General features: G+C 30.9%; 1 protein-coding gene across 1 annotated transcript in view; it reads right to left on the bottom strand.

The window, feature by feature from the left end:
* Hr38 (Hormone receptor-like in 38) overlaps positions 1-18,370 on the bottom strand; it is a 153,205-nt gene that overhangs the window by 115,431 nt on the left and 19,404 nt on the right. Inside the window, exon 2 of the mRNA XM_072525880.1 lies at positions 15,772-16,243. Coding sequence (XP_072381981.1) covers positions 15,772-15,907 — 136 coding nt within the window. The 5' untranslated portion in view covers positions 15,908-16,243. The remainder of the gene's footprint in view (positions 1-15,771; positions 16,244-18,370) is intronic.

Below are 18,370 nucleotides of genomic sequence, written 5' to 3'. Positions count from 1 at the left end.
TGTTTGTTCTAACGTATTCGGTATTATTTAAAATTTTACCTATGAATATTTTCATTAATTTTCGAATATTTAAAAAAATAATAAAAAGTTTACTATACTGTTTGTCCAAAAAAAGTATTCATAAAATGGCTGTCATTGTGTTCATTTAGGTTTTTGATAAATTAAAATTACAATTAATTAGTATTATATTTAACATGAAAATTTTTATTTAAAAAAAAATAATTTATAAAAGGTATATTAATAACTCAATCGGACTACATCACAGAACGTATGAACGTTTACATGTTTGAAGCCACTAGATATATAGGTAAAAATCATTTAAATATAGTTGAATTAATTTTAAATTACATTTTTGATGATAAAATACTAGGATGTTAAGTTATAAAAGGAGTTAACTTCATGTCATTCCGAAAACGTTCTGTGATGTAGCCCGATAGGGTTTTTATATTAATACACCTTTCATAAAGGATAGCCAGCTATAGCAATTCATTTTCTTTGTGGATATTTAATATGTACATAAACGACGTAAAATGCAGGTCAGTTGCTTTAATTTTTCTATATTTTTGCTTAAACGACCACTCCTCTTTAGCGACTAGCTTTTGACTCCCTTAGAGTGGTCGCTATTGGAAGGTTTTACTGTAGTTTGTACTAAGCATTGTACAAGTTCGAAAGCATTCGCGCATCGTCCTGTTAAATCTATATTTTGAACTAGCGGACAGCCACAACATCACAAAATTTGTGTGATTATGGTGACTTTTTTTATGATTGAATATCTTGATAATTTTTCGTAGCAATATAATTCTTTAAGTAATTCATCCGTAGCATTAGGACTTATGCCAGCAAAAAATCGTTTTTTATATTGATTCGTTGTTGTTCATATTTCACTGTTTAACTTTAGTAATTTTTGAGCTCAAGTTATGTATTTTATATTAATTTAAATAGATATTTCAATTAAAATATGAATATATCTTGCTTGTGTAGGTAAACATATTACACCTTACACATTTCCTGATAAACACCCTGTACCATAAATTTACATAGAAATGTTAGTTTTTAGTACATGAACAAAATATATATGCATTTTGCCGATACACAGAGAGATAGATAGATAGATTACCTTTTTTATGGATAAATTATCATAATTCTTTTCAAGGTAGTTTTGTAATGTCTGGTCTCGGGTAATTATTTCTCGATAGAAAATTCTTTGATTTCTGTTATATAAACAGTTAATATATTCACCGTTTGCAGTTATTTCACTGCGATCAAAATTATTTTTAGCTTAGATGTAGCTGCTCTTGAAATGCTTGTGTATTTTTTTTTCGTTTGTAGCATTGATGTAGAATGACATCGAAATATCGTAACTCCATATATGGATTGTGCAAAATTTCCGGGTCAGAACTGTAAAAAACGGTTTTTTTATTTATTTATTTATTCATTTATCAGTATATTGTGTATACGTTTTTTAATTTTATAAATTCCTATTATAAATCACCTTTTTTAATGAAGTCATATCTAAGCTTTTTACTTGTTTATAATATAAATTTTTTAAAGATATTTATGTAACAATACATTCCTATACAAGTAAAACAGCGAGTTATAAGGCACTATTAAGTATAAGTTATAAGTATTAAGAAATTTAAAATATACATGTAGAGAGGTAAGTAATTACCTACAAATGTAAGAAATGACAGAATATCTGCTGACAAGAGAGGTTTAATTTTCTTTAACCGTGCAGAATTACCCGCATTCAATATCTTCCGGTCCTGATGAAATTCCCGTAGAACTGCTCAAACTTATGGACGATGAATCTATTAAAATACTCCTAGATCTATTTAACACAATATATAGAACTGGAATAATACCTAGGGAATGGCTCCGTTCGACCTTTATACTACTGCCAAAAAAGGCAAATACAAGGGAATGCAGCGAATATTGTACGATAGCTTTGATGAGTCATGCTCTAAAACTGTTCCTGAAAATAATCCATAATAGGATCTATAGGAAATTAGACATAGACATCAGTAACACTCAGATGGGATTCAGAAAAGGGCTGGGTACAAGGGAGGCTCTGTTTGCAATGAACGTTTTCTCACAGAGATGCTTAGACATGAACCAAGAAATTTACACCTGCTTTATTGATTTCGAAAAGGCCTTTGATAAAGTACAACATGAACCACTAAGACAAATTCTAATAAAGAAAAATATAGACAGCCGAGATATTCGAATTATATGCAACCTATATTGGAATCAAACAGCAAATGTGAAGGTTGAGGGTAGGCTAACAGAAGAAATTCAAATCCGTCGAGGAGTCCGGCAGGGATGCATCTTGTCGCCACTTCTATTTAATCTGTATAGTGAAGCTATTTGTGAACAAGCACTCGAGGAAGAAGATCTTGGTCTGATAATAAATGGTGAGACGATCAACAATATAAGGTATGCTGACGATACGGTTCTCCTAACGGGAACGCTAGTAGAACTACAACATCTCGTTCAAAGTCTCAATATATACTGTAACAGTTACGGCTTGAAAATTAATTTAAAAAAAACTAAATTTATGGTAATCACGAAATCAAAGAACATCAGAGCTAATCTTGTAATAGACAAAACAACGATTGAGCGTGTGTCCTGTTATAAATATCTAGGTGCTTGGATCACAGACGATACTGATCAAACAAAAGAGATTAGATATAGAATAGAAATCGCTAGATCAGTCTTTAATAGAATGCGCAAACTCTTTTGCAATCGTGATATCAATATAAAGTTACGAATACGAATGCTGCGGTGTTAGGTCTTTTCTACCCTGTTGTATGGAGTAGAGGCTTGGACACTAAAACAGTTGACCACAAAAAACATCGAAGCTTTCAAAATGTGGTGCTATAGGCGCATTCTCAGAATATCATGGATGGACCGCGTCACTAACACGCAAGTACTCCAAACTTTAGACAAAAGATGCGAAATTCTAAATGAGATAAAAACTAGAAAGATGGAATACTTGGGGCACATTGTGAGAGGTGAAAAGTACGAACTTTTAAGAAATATCATGCAGGGCAAAATTAAGGGCAAAAGAAGTGTGGGAAGAAGAAAAATATCGTGGCCTCGTAATCTACGTGAATGGTTCGGGTGTAGTTCGATTGAACTTTTTAGGCGCGCTGCTAACAAAGTCGCAGTGGCCATGATGATTTCCAATCTCCGCTAGGAGTGGCATGGGAAGAAGAAGAAGAATATCTTTTTAACTTCAGATGTTACTCCTTTCTCGAATAGGAACTTTTTCACTGCTTTCAAAATCTCATCAAATATACAACTTTTCCTCCTCTCTTCATTTTCAACCAATGATCTTTTAGTATTCAAACAAAGACATAAAATTTCCATTTTCTACAAAATCCATCACTTAATATTTTCTTGTTTTCGATACACACTCAACAATAGCATGTGCATAAATTAAATTTCTAAACTTGTGCATTTTAGACAACACAATAGCTGAATACGGTTAATCGCTGGTTTATAATCCTCTCATTGCAAAACGCAAAAGGTTTTTTCCTGAATTTTGAAACAAAACACTTTCTATTAATATAACATTTATAACCTAATAGCTTATATCTATTATCTATTATAATCTGCTTTGTTCACTGAATTGTTTATACACAAATTTGTTACCGTAAAGATCTTTCTAATAATCATTCTCATCATATGCTTATATCTAGAAATAACAGTCTTTGTCAATTTTTTTCTTCTCTGTATTTTAAAACCCCATGTATTTCTAATCATGGGGTTCAACACAGCAAAATACCTAGGCCTTACATTATATACGAAGCTTCGATCGAATGCTTATGTTAAAAATAAAAAAGAGGAACTATGTATTCGATACAAAAAATACGGAGTATTATTTGTGTATTCACTCCTTGTGAATACGGAGTTAGCTTCTTCTCTACAATCAAACCTTAAAACCTGTATGGACGTAATGGATGCAAAAAAAACCTAAACTTCCAGAAACGTTCAAACATATGTAGTTCGAAGGGAAATTGTTGACGTAACTGATATATTCGGAACAAAGATCTCTATCGAGTCCTTGGAAGGTAACACGTCGAGCAAGTAACAAGAAAAGACTTTACTATAATCACCATCATGAGACTATCGAGACAATCTAGCTCCTGGGTAACTCTAAACCAAACCAGGCGGCTCTAAAGGACCAAACCTCATGAGATAGTGCAATGGGTTTTAAAAAGCTATACTTACTGTTAGCAGTGTACAAGAAAAAATTATCTTAGTTAGTTGACTATTCTAAGTAATTAGCATTGCTTAACGTTTAGTATTACCTAATTTAATTTAGTACAGTAAGATTAGTCAAAAGTTACTTTATACAAAAAAAAATTAGATTATTATTCACACCTTTCACCGCCAAGTCGAGATTTGTGATACAGTTGAGTATCTTAGGGATGTTCTAAAAAAATCGGTTTGGGTTATCTACCCACCTCAATGGATATGAAAGAATTAGACTATAATGCTCTATACTAATGGGAAAACATTTTCCAAGCAAGCATTAAGAGTTATTAGGATTAATAACATTGCTTTATTTGGATGTTTTGTTTGTTTCGTGAAATTAAGATTTTTTTACTTTTGCATTTTTACTTTGAAATTCTTACTTTAATTAAACGTTCTTCAAGGAAATACTGTCTAAATATTCTTATTGGCGATTTTTCCATTATTTCATTATTAAATATTAAATTCACTTAAAACTTATTGTCACGTTATAAGGTCATAACATATAGGGTGATCCACTTAAGAAATTTAAAAAAAAGTACGCGTTTTGAATTACCAAGATAGAGGGTTGTCAAATGGGACATTCTTTCAATATAAAATTGGTCACATCTCATAAAATAATAAGCGTCAGCATAATCACATATTAAGAAAATTTTCAAGAGCTCTTCTATCAAAATGCGTTATAATATACAGTGCGCTATATTTAAAATATAAAAGTATGTAAGTCAGCTTCCAATATATCCGAAAGCAATAGAATACTCTAAATATTTTAGAGTAGTTGGGCTATCTAAAAACCCCTCATCCTAAATTTTTAGATATTAAATGTTAAGTTTCTTCCTCTAATTGTAACTCCCAAAGAATCACCCTGTATATATATATACATTCTTTTTATATAGGAAAAGTGTAGTTAAAACGTTTAAACTGCAAAGCCACAAAGGAAAAGATTGGTTTAGAGATCAAAATAAAGTCAACCAGACAAAATAACGCGTCGGACAATAAGTTCCGGTCCTAAATAGTAAAACAACCTATTTTTTTGCAAAAATCATTCTTTATTAATAAAGATAATCTTCTTTAGCGGCTAGACACTCATTCAATATACTAATTTTTCGAAGTCATCCATCTGCATCGTGGTGCGAAAGCAACTCAAAGCCTAATCCGTGAATTTTTGCCATCGTTATCATCGACTTTTGACATTTCATCGTTGTCTTGGTAAAAGATCAATTTTTTTCTTGAGCAAATGAGACCTTTTCTTTGCGATTTTGATTTTCAAACGCTCCAGTAAACCACTATAGTAGTCACCGTTGATTGTTTCTCTATATTTCAACAACTCAATAAAAATAATTCCTTAGGTGTTCCAAAATACAGAGGCCATTACCTTTCCCGCGGTTTTTTTTTGTATCTTTGATCATTTTGAACGTTTTTCTCAAGGTGCTGTCTACTCAGATAATTGCAGACTGGATTCCGGAGTAAAATAATGAATCCATGTTTCATCCATTGTTATATTCCGATGCAAAAACTCGTACTTATTTCGATTAAACATGTCCAAACAGAGCCAGGAATCATCTTCGTTATTGTTTTTGCTCTGGAGGGAAAAAACGCGGCACTTATTTGGAAAACATGTTCCTCTTACTCGAGTCTTTATATATAATAGTCAAGATGCTACCCTTTGATACCTTGTGAGTGTCAGATATCTCTTCCAACTTCACTTTGCGGTTTTCCATAATAATTTTCAGCATTTTTTCGATGTTTTTGGGAATAACTGCATCATTTGGCATTCCGTAGCGCTCAGCATCATTGGTTTCGGTACGCGTTTAAATTCAGAAAACGATCGTTTAATGGTTGTTATCGATGGAACAGAGTTCTGGTAACAGTTTTTAGCCATCGCTAAGTTTGGACTGTAGTTTTTCCCATCAAATAACAGTGATAAATTAACACACCAAATTGATTTGGTTCTTTTGTTTATAAAAACCACAAAAATAGCGTAATTTTAAACACTGTAACTAGGTAAATAATAATCCAAATGACATGTATATTTTGACAGTATGCTTTTAAAGGTTAGTTTTTTTCTAATATTATATTATTTATCTATGGTCAGAGAGTGTCCAATAAACGTTTCTCCAAGCTTTGACCTCTACAAAGAATTGGTTAAAACAAAACTACAAACTCCTATAGAGATTTGCTCTCTCCTATCCAATCTTAATTCTCAAAGACTAAATTTGTTGATTACTTTTCTTAATCTAGCCAAAATCAATCTATAATATATTTCTATCTTATCTACTATAACATAACCTTACACATTCCTCTCTATTTTTACACCTGGGTTATCTATCATCCGTTGGTAGAAAAAAAAAATGAAGAACATGGACAGTCCACAGTAAAGTAGCTATTGAATTAAGTAGATAGCTGCAGAAGAGTTTGCTGTGGAACTCTGAGGAACTCATCACTAAAAAGTACCTAATAGAAAAGAAAAGATTATGTAGAAAAAGACTGGCTGCTACACCCAAGCGAGAAAAGTTTTATCCTGTGTTGAATTGTCTTTCCCATACTAACCGTCTGGCCCAAGTAGAAGAAGTTTCAACATAGTGTTCATTCAATATAAAATAATTTCAATTTGGTTTTATATGGGGATACTCGATTGTCTAGAGCAAGTTGAGAATATCCCCCCTGAATTAGCTGGGCAAATTATCCCCTGGGATATTACCCAATAAAGGAAGAAGAAGAAGAAGAAGACTGCCGAAATGTCAAAAGGAAAATTCATTAAAGTCGCCATCTTTTGGTTAGGCCCGGGACTTACTGACAGACGTATTAGAAGTAAAATATAGCAGTGAAAGAAATAGCATGGGACTCATTATAGATATAAGAAAAAAAGAAAAAGGTCAAGAAATATAAAAAGAGATCCCCATATCGAAACGTTATAGTCTTATAATGATTCTATTGGTGAATTTATTAGTGAGTTTATCTTGCACGGTAAAAAATGGCTTCTTAGCAAATAAACCGCAATATAGAATTTACGAAGGTGACGCATTTTAATGACTGTTTAAAATTTATAACAATTTTATCGTTGCTATTCCTACTACATCACCAATTAAAGGATCGGTCATTTTATATTAGCTACTTCTATGTGGTTGAAATTCTAACCGTATGTTTTTAAAATAAGTAAGACGTGTAGACAACAATTTAAATGCACAATTTATAGCGGTTTATATTACAAAATTTTAAAATATAAAAAACTGTTATCAACTTTCTTAAAAACGGGCTTGGGAAAATATCAAAGTTGTGACCGATTGAGATTTTCTTCCAACTCTTATTACATGCTAGGGATATCACGTGTAGAAAATGCAATTTTTTCGAGTTTTTTACATATCATTAAAAACGTAATTATTTGAAATAAATTTTTAAAATGATTTCTTTTAAAACATTAGAAGAATTTTCAAACAGTGTATTCTATAATTCGTATAATTCAAAATCAAATATTTAATTATTTAAAACTATTGTCTAACTATATAAACTTGAGCCTTGTAGAAACTTCCAAAATTTCAGATGCGTCCATCAACTAGTTTAAAATTTAGTCAATCTGTTTTTACCTGATTAATCAAAACATATTGCAGATACGATTATTCAACGGGTCCCATATAAAAGTTGAAGAGTTGTATACTCAACATAGACCATTAACATGTCAGTAGAGTTTCACGTGGGACAGCGGAACGCGGAACAGGCTCTTGTCATATTCCGCGTCCCACATTTTTCCAATTGTCCAATTGGAAAAATCCTTCTTTTTTCCTCATCATCAAACCGGCTTAGGAAAAGAGCCTTTCTGGTGAGACGGACCTAGCTGGAATTGATAGGATATCCCTGGCCAAATGAGCCATGATAGGAAATTTATTCTGGTTGCCTTTCCACCAAGATATGATGTCCACGTTTCTGCCTTCTCGTTCTTCTACTAGATATCTTGTACAGTGACAACATTTTCAGATCGTCCTCGCCACTAAAGGACCCAGAAGAATAGTCAACTTTGTTGTTGCTTCCAGATTAAGCCTCTTTTTTCATATTTTTTATATAATTCTCTGAGTTTTGTCTCTGTTTCTTGTTTCAAGGAACACCCACAGGACACCCAATTTGTTTTATTTTAGTTTTTGATAATCTTATTTCTTGCTGCTATAAAAGAGTTTTTCAAATTGAATTCCTCGTTATTATTATGGTCAGTATTAATTTCTAATATTTTTTTGTCGATATAGTCGAGTAATAGAATTATGTATATGACCACACTGGGAAGCATGACATACTTTTCCCCTCCTCGTAAGTCTGTTATTTTTTTACAATTTTTTAAGAAACCTATTGGTTTTAGTAAATCACATTCTGTTATTGGATTCTTAAGGGTATCAATTTTGGATCATTGACACAGAAGAACGTAAGGAAAGCAAGTTTTTGTTATTTATCACGTTCACGGCTAAATTTAAAGGTATCATTATCTGGTGATATCGCCGTAATGTCGAGTGGCGATTTATTAGATGGACCTAAATCAAAACTATTTTTTGCATATCAAGCGTGCATCCCAATAGATCAAAAATAATTATTGAAAACATTTTAAAATTTTCTGTTATTCTAAATGTATTAATTATGCTTCATCAACATTATTAAAACAGAAAACTTTTAATTTCTATAAATATTTTTACGTTGCAAACATAATGCAGATACTTGTATAATTTTAATTACCAAATTATTCCAATAATAATAAAAGTGCAGTATTTGCGATAAAGCTCCAGTTCTGTTCCGTGTCCCGTCCGCAGCAATAATCGCTGTGCCGTCCTGCGTTCCGTCCCGTCCCGCGGGACAAAAGTTGAGTTGTTCAAAATCTTAAACATGATCTTTTTTTACTTATTTCCCTGAATTATATTATGCGTTAATATTACGGTATATTTTCTGTAACAAAAGCTATGAACTAGCTATAAATTAATGATTATTCTTTTTCAGTTCGTTACATTTTGATAAATGTTTGTTCATGTAGAATATTTCTAGACAATTATATATCCTTTTAGTTGAAAATATTATAATAATGAAAATACACGTTCCTTATAAATACTGTGTAGTTATTTTTCTTATGTCTGTACATTTATACCCAATTAAAATTGATATATTTACAATTATTAGCTATTTATAAAGAAATCCACAATGAAACTAAGTTCCTGTAGCTGGCTGTATACCATGTATCACAAAAAAATTATTTAAAAATTCCTTAAATAGTTTTTTTTAAAAGAAGACAATTTATGGCAGATATGTCATATAACAGATCTACAGTATATTTCACGATTTAGCAGGAATTTTGGATTACGGATAAATGCTTTAACTTAAACGCTCCCCTGTGCTGGGAAAGTTAATAGCAAATTCTTCCAATATTTGAAGCACCGTCAAAGACAAGCAAAAATACAGTTTTGACTGTTAATGTTTTTTATATTCATTTAGAGAAATATACCATTATTATTAGTGCAAAAATGGAAGAATATTACAAATTCTACTGTTTCTAAATTGTAGTGGAATCGGCGGTAAGTACTTACTAATTAAATAATAACCATAAAACTAAAAATTTTTTATAATGAGAAAATGAAAACATATTATTTTAGAATGTAATCAAGAATTGGATCCATACTCATAATCAATGTCGTCCGTATCTTCATTTGGATTGTAAATGATAACTGAGTTAATTCAATAACGATTTTCACGCGTCCATCATTCTCCTATTAACTTTTCACATTTCTGCACACTGTTTTCCAAACTGCAGGAGTAATTACATTTAATATTTCTTGCCATGATTCCAAAATTATTGCGCCACTGTAACCGTTATGTTCAATATAGTTATCGTAGAAAGTTCGGCTTTTTATCTAATAAATGTGCCAGCGATGCTATGTTTTCTGTACTACATGAGGTCTATCAAGCACTAAACAATAATATTTATACTGCCACTGTTTTCTGTGACTATGTTAAAGCTTTTGATTGTGTAACTCACGACATTTTGATAAAAAACTAAAGTTCAAGGGAATTTGAGGCATTTCTTTGAATTGGTTTCAATCTTACTTGAGGAATAGGAAACAACTAGTTAGAGCAAATGATACTGTCTCTAGTCACAAAAGCATTGTATGTGGAGTACCACAAGGTTCAGTATTGGGTCCTCTACTTTCCTTTATCTTTATAAATGACATCACTAACTTGGAAAAATTTTTCCTTTTGCTGATGATACCAGTATCACTTGGAGGAACAGTAATATTGCAACTATTCATGCAACTATAACTTTCGATCTACTTAAAATAAAAAACTGGCCCGAACCTAATTTACTCTATTTTAACGTGGATAAGACAGTAGCAATATCCTATAAAGGAGCTCTTCAACTCTTGCTACTTAATAACAGCCAGATCAGTATCGTTGATTCTGTAAAATTTCTTGCTATTTTTATAGACAGCAACCTTAAATGGTCTCTTCATATCGATTTGTTAAGTAAGAAATTAGCCTCAGCCTGCTATCTGTTAAGATCTGTTTCTAAGAAAATCAATTTAGCATCTTCCAAAATAACATATTTTTCTTTGTTCGAGTCTCATCTTCGATATGGTCTTCTTTTTGGAGTTATAGTACAGCTGTCCCATCTTATGTTATTTTTAAATTAAAAAAAAGCAATACGGTTTTTTTTTGGGCTTATTATAATAACACATTGTAGAAGCTACTTTAAAAATCACGGGATTTTAACTCTTTCCTCTTTATATATTTAAACTGTTGGCTTAATTCGTGTAGACTTACATCTAGCAAGACCGAATCATGACTACTCTACCAGAAATTGAAAAATAAATCTATACTATATTTGGCAAAAAAATTATACAACCATCTCCCTTTGCAACTTAAATCTGCAACTTCTTTCCCTAAGTTCCGTAAAATGACAAAAGTCTTCTTCTTCTTAACATGCCATACACCAAAGTACGTAGGCGACTATCTCATTACTAGAATTCTGTTCTTGGCGGCGTGACACAGCTCGCCTGTATTGTGTATTCCTGTCCATTCTTTAATATTTCTTAACCAGGATAATTGTTTGCTTCCGGCTCCTCTCCTACCTTCGATCTTCCCTTGTAGGATTAACTGTGGTATTTCATATTTTGCTCCTCTCAATATGTGTCCAAGGTAACCAATCTTGCGTTTTTTAATTAATTTAAAGAGTTCTCTTTCCACGCCGGCTCTCTTAAGGACGTCATCGTTTCGAACTCTATCCACCCAAGGTATGCGCAAAGATAGACAAAAGTCTATCTATCTGAAAGATCATATTATTCAGTGGAAGTGTTTTTGTCGAATAACTAAATAATTACATTACGTTTATGTACAAGTAACTAAAGTATTTTTATATATATATTTGCGTATCACATGCAGCAGCTTAAACTTACTAGTTCGTAAGGTTTTATTATGAAATTTGAAATTTATGTAAATTTTGCAATGGATTGTGTATTTTATTATCTTTTATTTTGTAAGCTTTGTCTATAAAATTGTAAAATTTTCAGTGATAATAAAGCATACTTCTATTCTATTCTACCGTCATAATAAAAAGATGACTTTAATTTGATATAAAAATCATGCATATGTTACGAGCAAAGCCCGAAATTGGACAATCTTAACATTGTACACAAATTATTGTCCACTTCTAGCATTGTACCCCCTAACCTTACATTGTCCGAAATAATCAAAATAATTGTCGAAACGCTCATATGTTCGAATTAATTATTATTGACAATCGGCACACCAAATCAAAAATCGAAAAATCGAATCGAAGAAGAAATTGTTCAATAATAGAGATATTGTTCGAAAAAGATTTCAAAGCTTCAAGAGATAGATACATCACTATAATATAGGGAAGATGTTTGTAAACATCTTAGATTTTCAAAAGATATGTATGATAATTTAAAATAATTTAATTCTACGAATCCAGAAGTCAAAAACGCTGATTAATTATGGATTTATAAACTCAATTGATGTTTTTTTGTCGTTAATAACAAATTGGGAATAAACGTAAAAATCGATATGAATCGATATCTGATTTATTATCTCAAACTTTGACGCATGGCTACTTATTGAAATTTGAAGATAGTACAGCAATTCTTTTATACAAAGTCCGACGATTATATATATTTCGGAGATTGTACAGTAAAGGGGTACAATGCTAAAAGTGAACAAGATTTTGTGTACAATGCTAGGATTGTCCAATTTCGAACATTGCTCGTAACACATGTTGTCTCTTCGCATGAAAAGTATACAATCTCCAAATTTTTACGAAATTGAGTTAAGTATATAGAAACGCTCAGTATCATCAATATTTTCTCTGGAATAGTGACAATCAATCGTAATTCAAAAAATATCAGCTAGAGAGCGCATTGGTTAGTTTTAAATTGGAAGGATCGTGCATCTCTTTCGCTCTAAAACAGTACAATCTTTAGTTGTTTTCACAAATCGAGGAAGTGCGCACGCTGTTTCGCTTAAAGAGTATACAAAACCAAAATATCAACTTGAAGGTAAGCTTTGTGTTTCATTAATAGTGTATAATTTCGGATTTATTTAATTTTGCTCATAATATTTTCAAACATTCTTCTACTTAAAATCATGTAATTTTGAAATTGTATAGTTTTCGTAAAAAAATTTACTGGTATATGATACAATCTTTATCGGTGTAATAGTATATTTCCGTAATTGTATACTGTCTCAGATAAAGTTGGACAAAAAATTGATTTAAATTCGTAATTGTATTGTTTTAATCTCACAAACTTTACATCGGACTGTGTTTAATTATGATATTGTATTCTTTTCGACGTGTTATTTAACGTTAGTTTTCTGTTATGTTTTCATTAATGTCGATTTTCGTTAATAAATATTTTTATTTTTTATATTCATCGTCAACTGATAGTGATTCTAACTCAACTAATTCTTCAAACGATTATGATTCAGATGGTAGTGTAGCAGCCTACTGCAGAAGAGCAATTAGTACCGTTGCAGTCTCAAACAACACAAACAAAAACTAAAGTCGTGAATGCTAAATCTGTTAAGCCTACTTGTGAAGATAAATGTAGACAAAAATGCACAACTAAATTTACGGAAGAGCAACGGACACAGATTTTTGATGCATAATATGCTTTACCTGAACCATTGCATAAGCGTACCTTTATTGCTTATAGCATCGAGGAAATAAAGCCAAAATATGGATACAAATCTAGCAACAGACCAAGAAAAACAATTTGAAATTTTACTTTAAAGATTGTAATAACCAAAAAGTTCGTGTATGTCAAAAATTTTTCCTAAATACTCTTGATGTATCTCTCTCAATAATACGAACAGTGCGAAATAAGGTATTTGATATGAATGAATCCGATGCCTTTACTCGAAGACAGGAGAGGTAAACATGAACATCATCACTTTGTTGACGAGTCATTAAAAAATATTGCTAGAAAGTTTATTCAATCGATTCCTCGTGTCGAGAGCCATTATATTCGAGCTAATTCTAGCAGAGAATACATCTCAGGAGGTAGAAATCTTAGTGATATTTATAGCGATTATGTTAAAATGTACACTGACAAAAAAGAAAAGTATATTAACTATGTTATGTTTCATAAAATCTTTAATATGAAATTTAATATTAGTTTTTTCATTCCAAAGAAAGACGATTGTGAAGATTGTACTGCCTACAGTAATGCTCTTGGAAGTGAAAAAGAAGTAATGAGAAAGGTATACGAAGACCACATAAACGAAAAAGAATTATCAAGGTTAGAAAAAGAAAAAGACAAAAACGAAGCTCAGTGTAGATTATCGCTAATTGTTGCTCTTTATGATCTTCAAGCATCATTGCCTTGTCCAAAAGGCGAAATTTCTACTTTTTATTACGTCTCGAAATTCAATGCTTACAATTTTATCATCTTCGATTTGAAAACAAAAGATGTTGAGTGTTTTTTCTGGCATGAGGGGCAAGCCAACAGAGGAGCTAACGAGATAGCCACATGTGTTTTAAGCATATCCAGGAGTTATCTGCAAGTGCAAATGAAGATAAAGACATCATTTTTTCCAGTGATACCTACACAGGTCAGCAAAAAAAACAAGTTTGTAATAAATATGTACATTAAGGCTGTAGCAGTAATTCCTACTCTTAATTCAATTACTTACAAATTTCTCATTAAAGAGCATACGCAAAATGATAATGATTCTACTCATTCCGTAATTGAGAGAAACAACAAAAAAGCCCTTAAAACTGGACCTATATATACTCCTGATCAATACGTTTCTTTAATAAGGACAGCCAAGAAATCCGGTAATCCTTACAAAGTAAATGAATTTACGTACGATCAATAATTTAAAGATTTTAAGACTCCTGCTAATGATCTAGAGCGTAACTTTTCTAAAAACACAGAAAATTAAACTGTTAAAATGAATGATATAAAAATTTTACAAGTTACAAAAGCTAATCATGACAGTTTTTTTATAAGACTTCATACAGTCAAGAACATTTTAAAATGGTAAAAGTTGCATCTGGTAATTCAAAAGCTCTAAGAGAAAACTATTTATTTAAATTAATATACCACGTACTTATTAAAATTTCACAGAAGAGGAAAATTGGTTTATTGGGTTTACTGCAAAAGAAAACCATTCCTGGTTATTTTCTTGGATTCTATGAAAAACTTTCCCGTTCCTTTTAATTTGTTTTTATTTTAATTGATTGTTTGTATTTAATAGTAAATGTTATTTTGTTAAATAAAGAGTTTTGCCTTCGGTACACTCATTTCTAAGACTAAGTTTCATTGTAAAGTTAAATTTTTTTTGTACGTTGTAAATTCTTACGTTTGTGCCATATTACTCTTTGTTATAATATTTTTGAGAATAAAAATTTGCTTTTAATCCCAATTTTTCATTGGACAAACCCCATTTTATCATAGTAGTACTTTTTAAACATCTGTATAATAATGGAAATTAATAATATTTTCTCTGAAAAAGTAGCAAAATTCAAAACATCTTATTTTAAAAAACAATTTTTTATTATTATTATTTATATGGTTTAAATATTTTCATGTTTTTTTGACATAGAAAGGATACAACTAATACAAACTAAAACAAAAACCTGCTAATGTTTATTGAGGAAAATTTTATTTAGCGATAAATCTTAAAAATGCTCTCCTGAAAAGTTTGTAAATTTTGAGATTGTACAGTTTTCATCCGACCGGACGATATACGTCATGGTCAACGTATTTTATTCAAGAAAATTTTTGTTTAAAAATTAATTACCTTTACTTGAATTAAAACAATTTGACGTTTTTGACTGTCGCGGTTATAATATTTTAATACATTTGTTTTTTAGATTATAAGTATAGGAGAGGTTTTAAGTGGCTAATATAATTTTGATTACAGATGACGTGCAATAAAAGTTATTTATAAAAAATAAAGAGTAGTTGTTTCTGACTACACTAATTTATTCACAAATATTAAGCATGCTTAAATTAAAAAAAAAATACATACATTTATTGGGAAGACCGTTGATATAATCAGCGTTATTGTTGTTGGAATCTACCACACCTTCCCTGGAGTAATGATACCTCTGGAATCTATGGAAGCCGGAAGCTCGAATCTTGATAAGTGGAGGACCGGAACGCATCTCGGTACTGCATCGCAAATGTTTTTTGTTTGCTAAACTAGTTTCTAGTCCACATGCAAAACAACATCAACACAGAAAAATTCTACTGGCAACAAAGTCAACAGTCTAAATAAACATTGAAACGGAAATAGAAATCACCTGGCGAATCCCTCAGGAATATGTCCGGGCTGCTACACGGCGAGGACCGGATGCAACCCCCTTCTTCGGGTTCCGCGGGCGAATCCACTTCGATATATGAAAATAGTCGCATCAATGTAAGATTTAGCTTATATAGAAGCCATACTAATATCTTGGAAATGTTGAAATGTTGCTGTAATCAGCTGGTTGAATTTGTTCCTGAAAAAGATTTTATTGTTACTTTTTGGTTTAAATTAAATTGCTGCAATTTATAGATATGTTTATTATAGAAACTCGTAAAATAATTTTTTGAATATTTTCGTATCTTAATTACTATTTAAATGGGAATAAGCCACAATTAAAGGTTAAAATACGTTTATTGACGTTTCAATTTCCACTTCGGAAATCGTTCTCAAAATACAAACATTAGTAAATTAAACAAATTTTGTTTTTTGTTACTTAGTGAAACATTCTTCTAATAATTTAATTTTATCTGACTTATCTATATTGACAATTCAGACATACCTTATAAATTTTAAAGTAGACGACTTTAAAATGATATTGCCAATATTGTTGAGTTGCGTTCCTGGGACGACTTTACTTATAAGATAGTTCATTCGATTACATGAAATCAATTTTAACTTGAGAATATCCGTCAGAAAAGATTATAACATGTAATTCGTCTTTAAAAAGACAAATACATGCCATGATGACAGTAAAATTCTCCTGTTAGTGATTCCATAGTAAATTATGAGGGAAAAACCAGGAAAAAAACCTCACAATACTATCTCGACATGGTAAGTATTTGATCGTACATTTAGTTTACCTTCAATAAACACCGAATTCCGATTTTATATGTTTGTTATGTAAAAAACATAAATGATGTATTCTCTATATGTTACTGACTTACCAATACTGGTATTTTCCTTTTAATAACTTCCTCTTTCAATATGGGTAACCAGATCCTACTACATTCTGTCGAGGAATTCGCGACACAATTGGTCTCATTTAGCATAATTAGAGCCGCTTCTTTGATTTTTCTCTTTTTACCATCCGTTTCTTTTAGGACTATATTTGAATCATTCCATTGAACCCTATGTTCATTATCCCATGCGTGTTTACAGATTTGAGATCTATCAAATTCTCTATTTTTAATATAGGATTGATGTTCACTTATTCTAACATTTAATGGTCTTGATATTTCACCTAAATAAAACTGATCGCATTCACAAGGTATTTTATAAATGCAATTCTTTGTCCTGTCTTGTTCATTGTTAGGTTTGGTTTTGGACAAAATAGATCTCAACGTGTTTGTTGTTTTGAATGTTGTTGAAATTTTGAATTTATTTCCTATCCTTTTAAGCTTTTCAGATAATCCTTTTATGTATGGTATTGTTATTTTCCTCGTATTATTCCTTGCATATGCTGTAGGATCTCGTTCTAAGGTGTTTTGTTCTATTCGATCGATTGTCGAAAATTCCTTATTTATAAACGATAAAGGATAATCATTTTTTAATAAAACAGATGTTAATAAATGTTTTTCCTCCAAGAACGAATTTTCGTTAGAACAAGTAATTTTGGCTCTATCGTATAAGGATTTAATAATTCCCTTTTTAATATTAATATTGTGATTTGATTTGAAATTTAAATATCTGTTGGTGTGTGTTGGTTTTCTATACACCTGAGTTTCGTATCCAGTATCGTTCTTAGAGATTAAAACATCCAGAAAAGGTAATGTGTTAATATATTCCTTTTCCATGGTAAATGTTACTGTCTCTTCTTTATCGTTTATATCATTTAGGAATGTGTCCAACAATTCTGATCCATGAGGCCATATTGAGAATACATCATCTACATATCTACACCATACTGAGGGTTTTAAATTTTGTTTAGAAATAATATTTGTTTCAAAATCTTCCATAAATATATCGGCTAATAATGGAGATAAACTAGAGCATATTGCTAGTCCAAAACTTTGTTTATAGAATTCATTATTTAGTTGAAAGTATGTATTATCAGTACATAATGTTATTAACTCCATTATAGCTGATATATTTAGTCTTGTTCTAGTTGCCAATGTATCATCACTTTCTAATTTTGTCTTGACTATATTTAAAGTCTTATCTAATGGCACATTCGTAAATAAACTATTTATGTCAAAACTTACTAAAGTATTATTTGAATTAAATTCAATATTTGATAATTTATTTAAAAAATGTTGTGTATTTTTTATAAATGTGTCATTTTTATTTGCAATTGGTTTTAAAATATTTAATAAAAATTTTGATAGTTCACTACAAGGAGAATTCATGGTACTACAAATGGGCCTAAGTGGTATATTCGTTT

The sequence above is a fragment of the Diabrotica undecimpunctata genome, chromosome 3 (assembly GCF_040954645.1).
Source record: "Diabrotica undecimpunctata isolate CICGRU chromosome 3, icDiaUnde3, whole genome shotgun sequence".
NCBI classification, from domain to species: Eukaryota; Metazoa; Arthropoda; class Insecta; order Coleoptera; family Chrysomelidae; genus Diabrotica; species Diabrotica undecimpunctata.
This window is presented reverse-complemented; position numbering and strand designations above follow the sequence as displayed.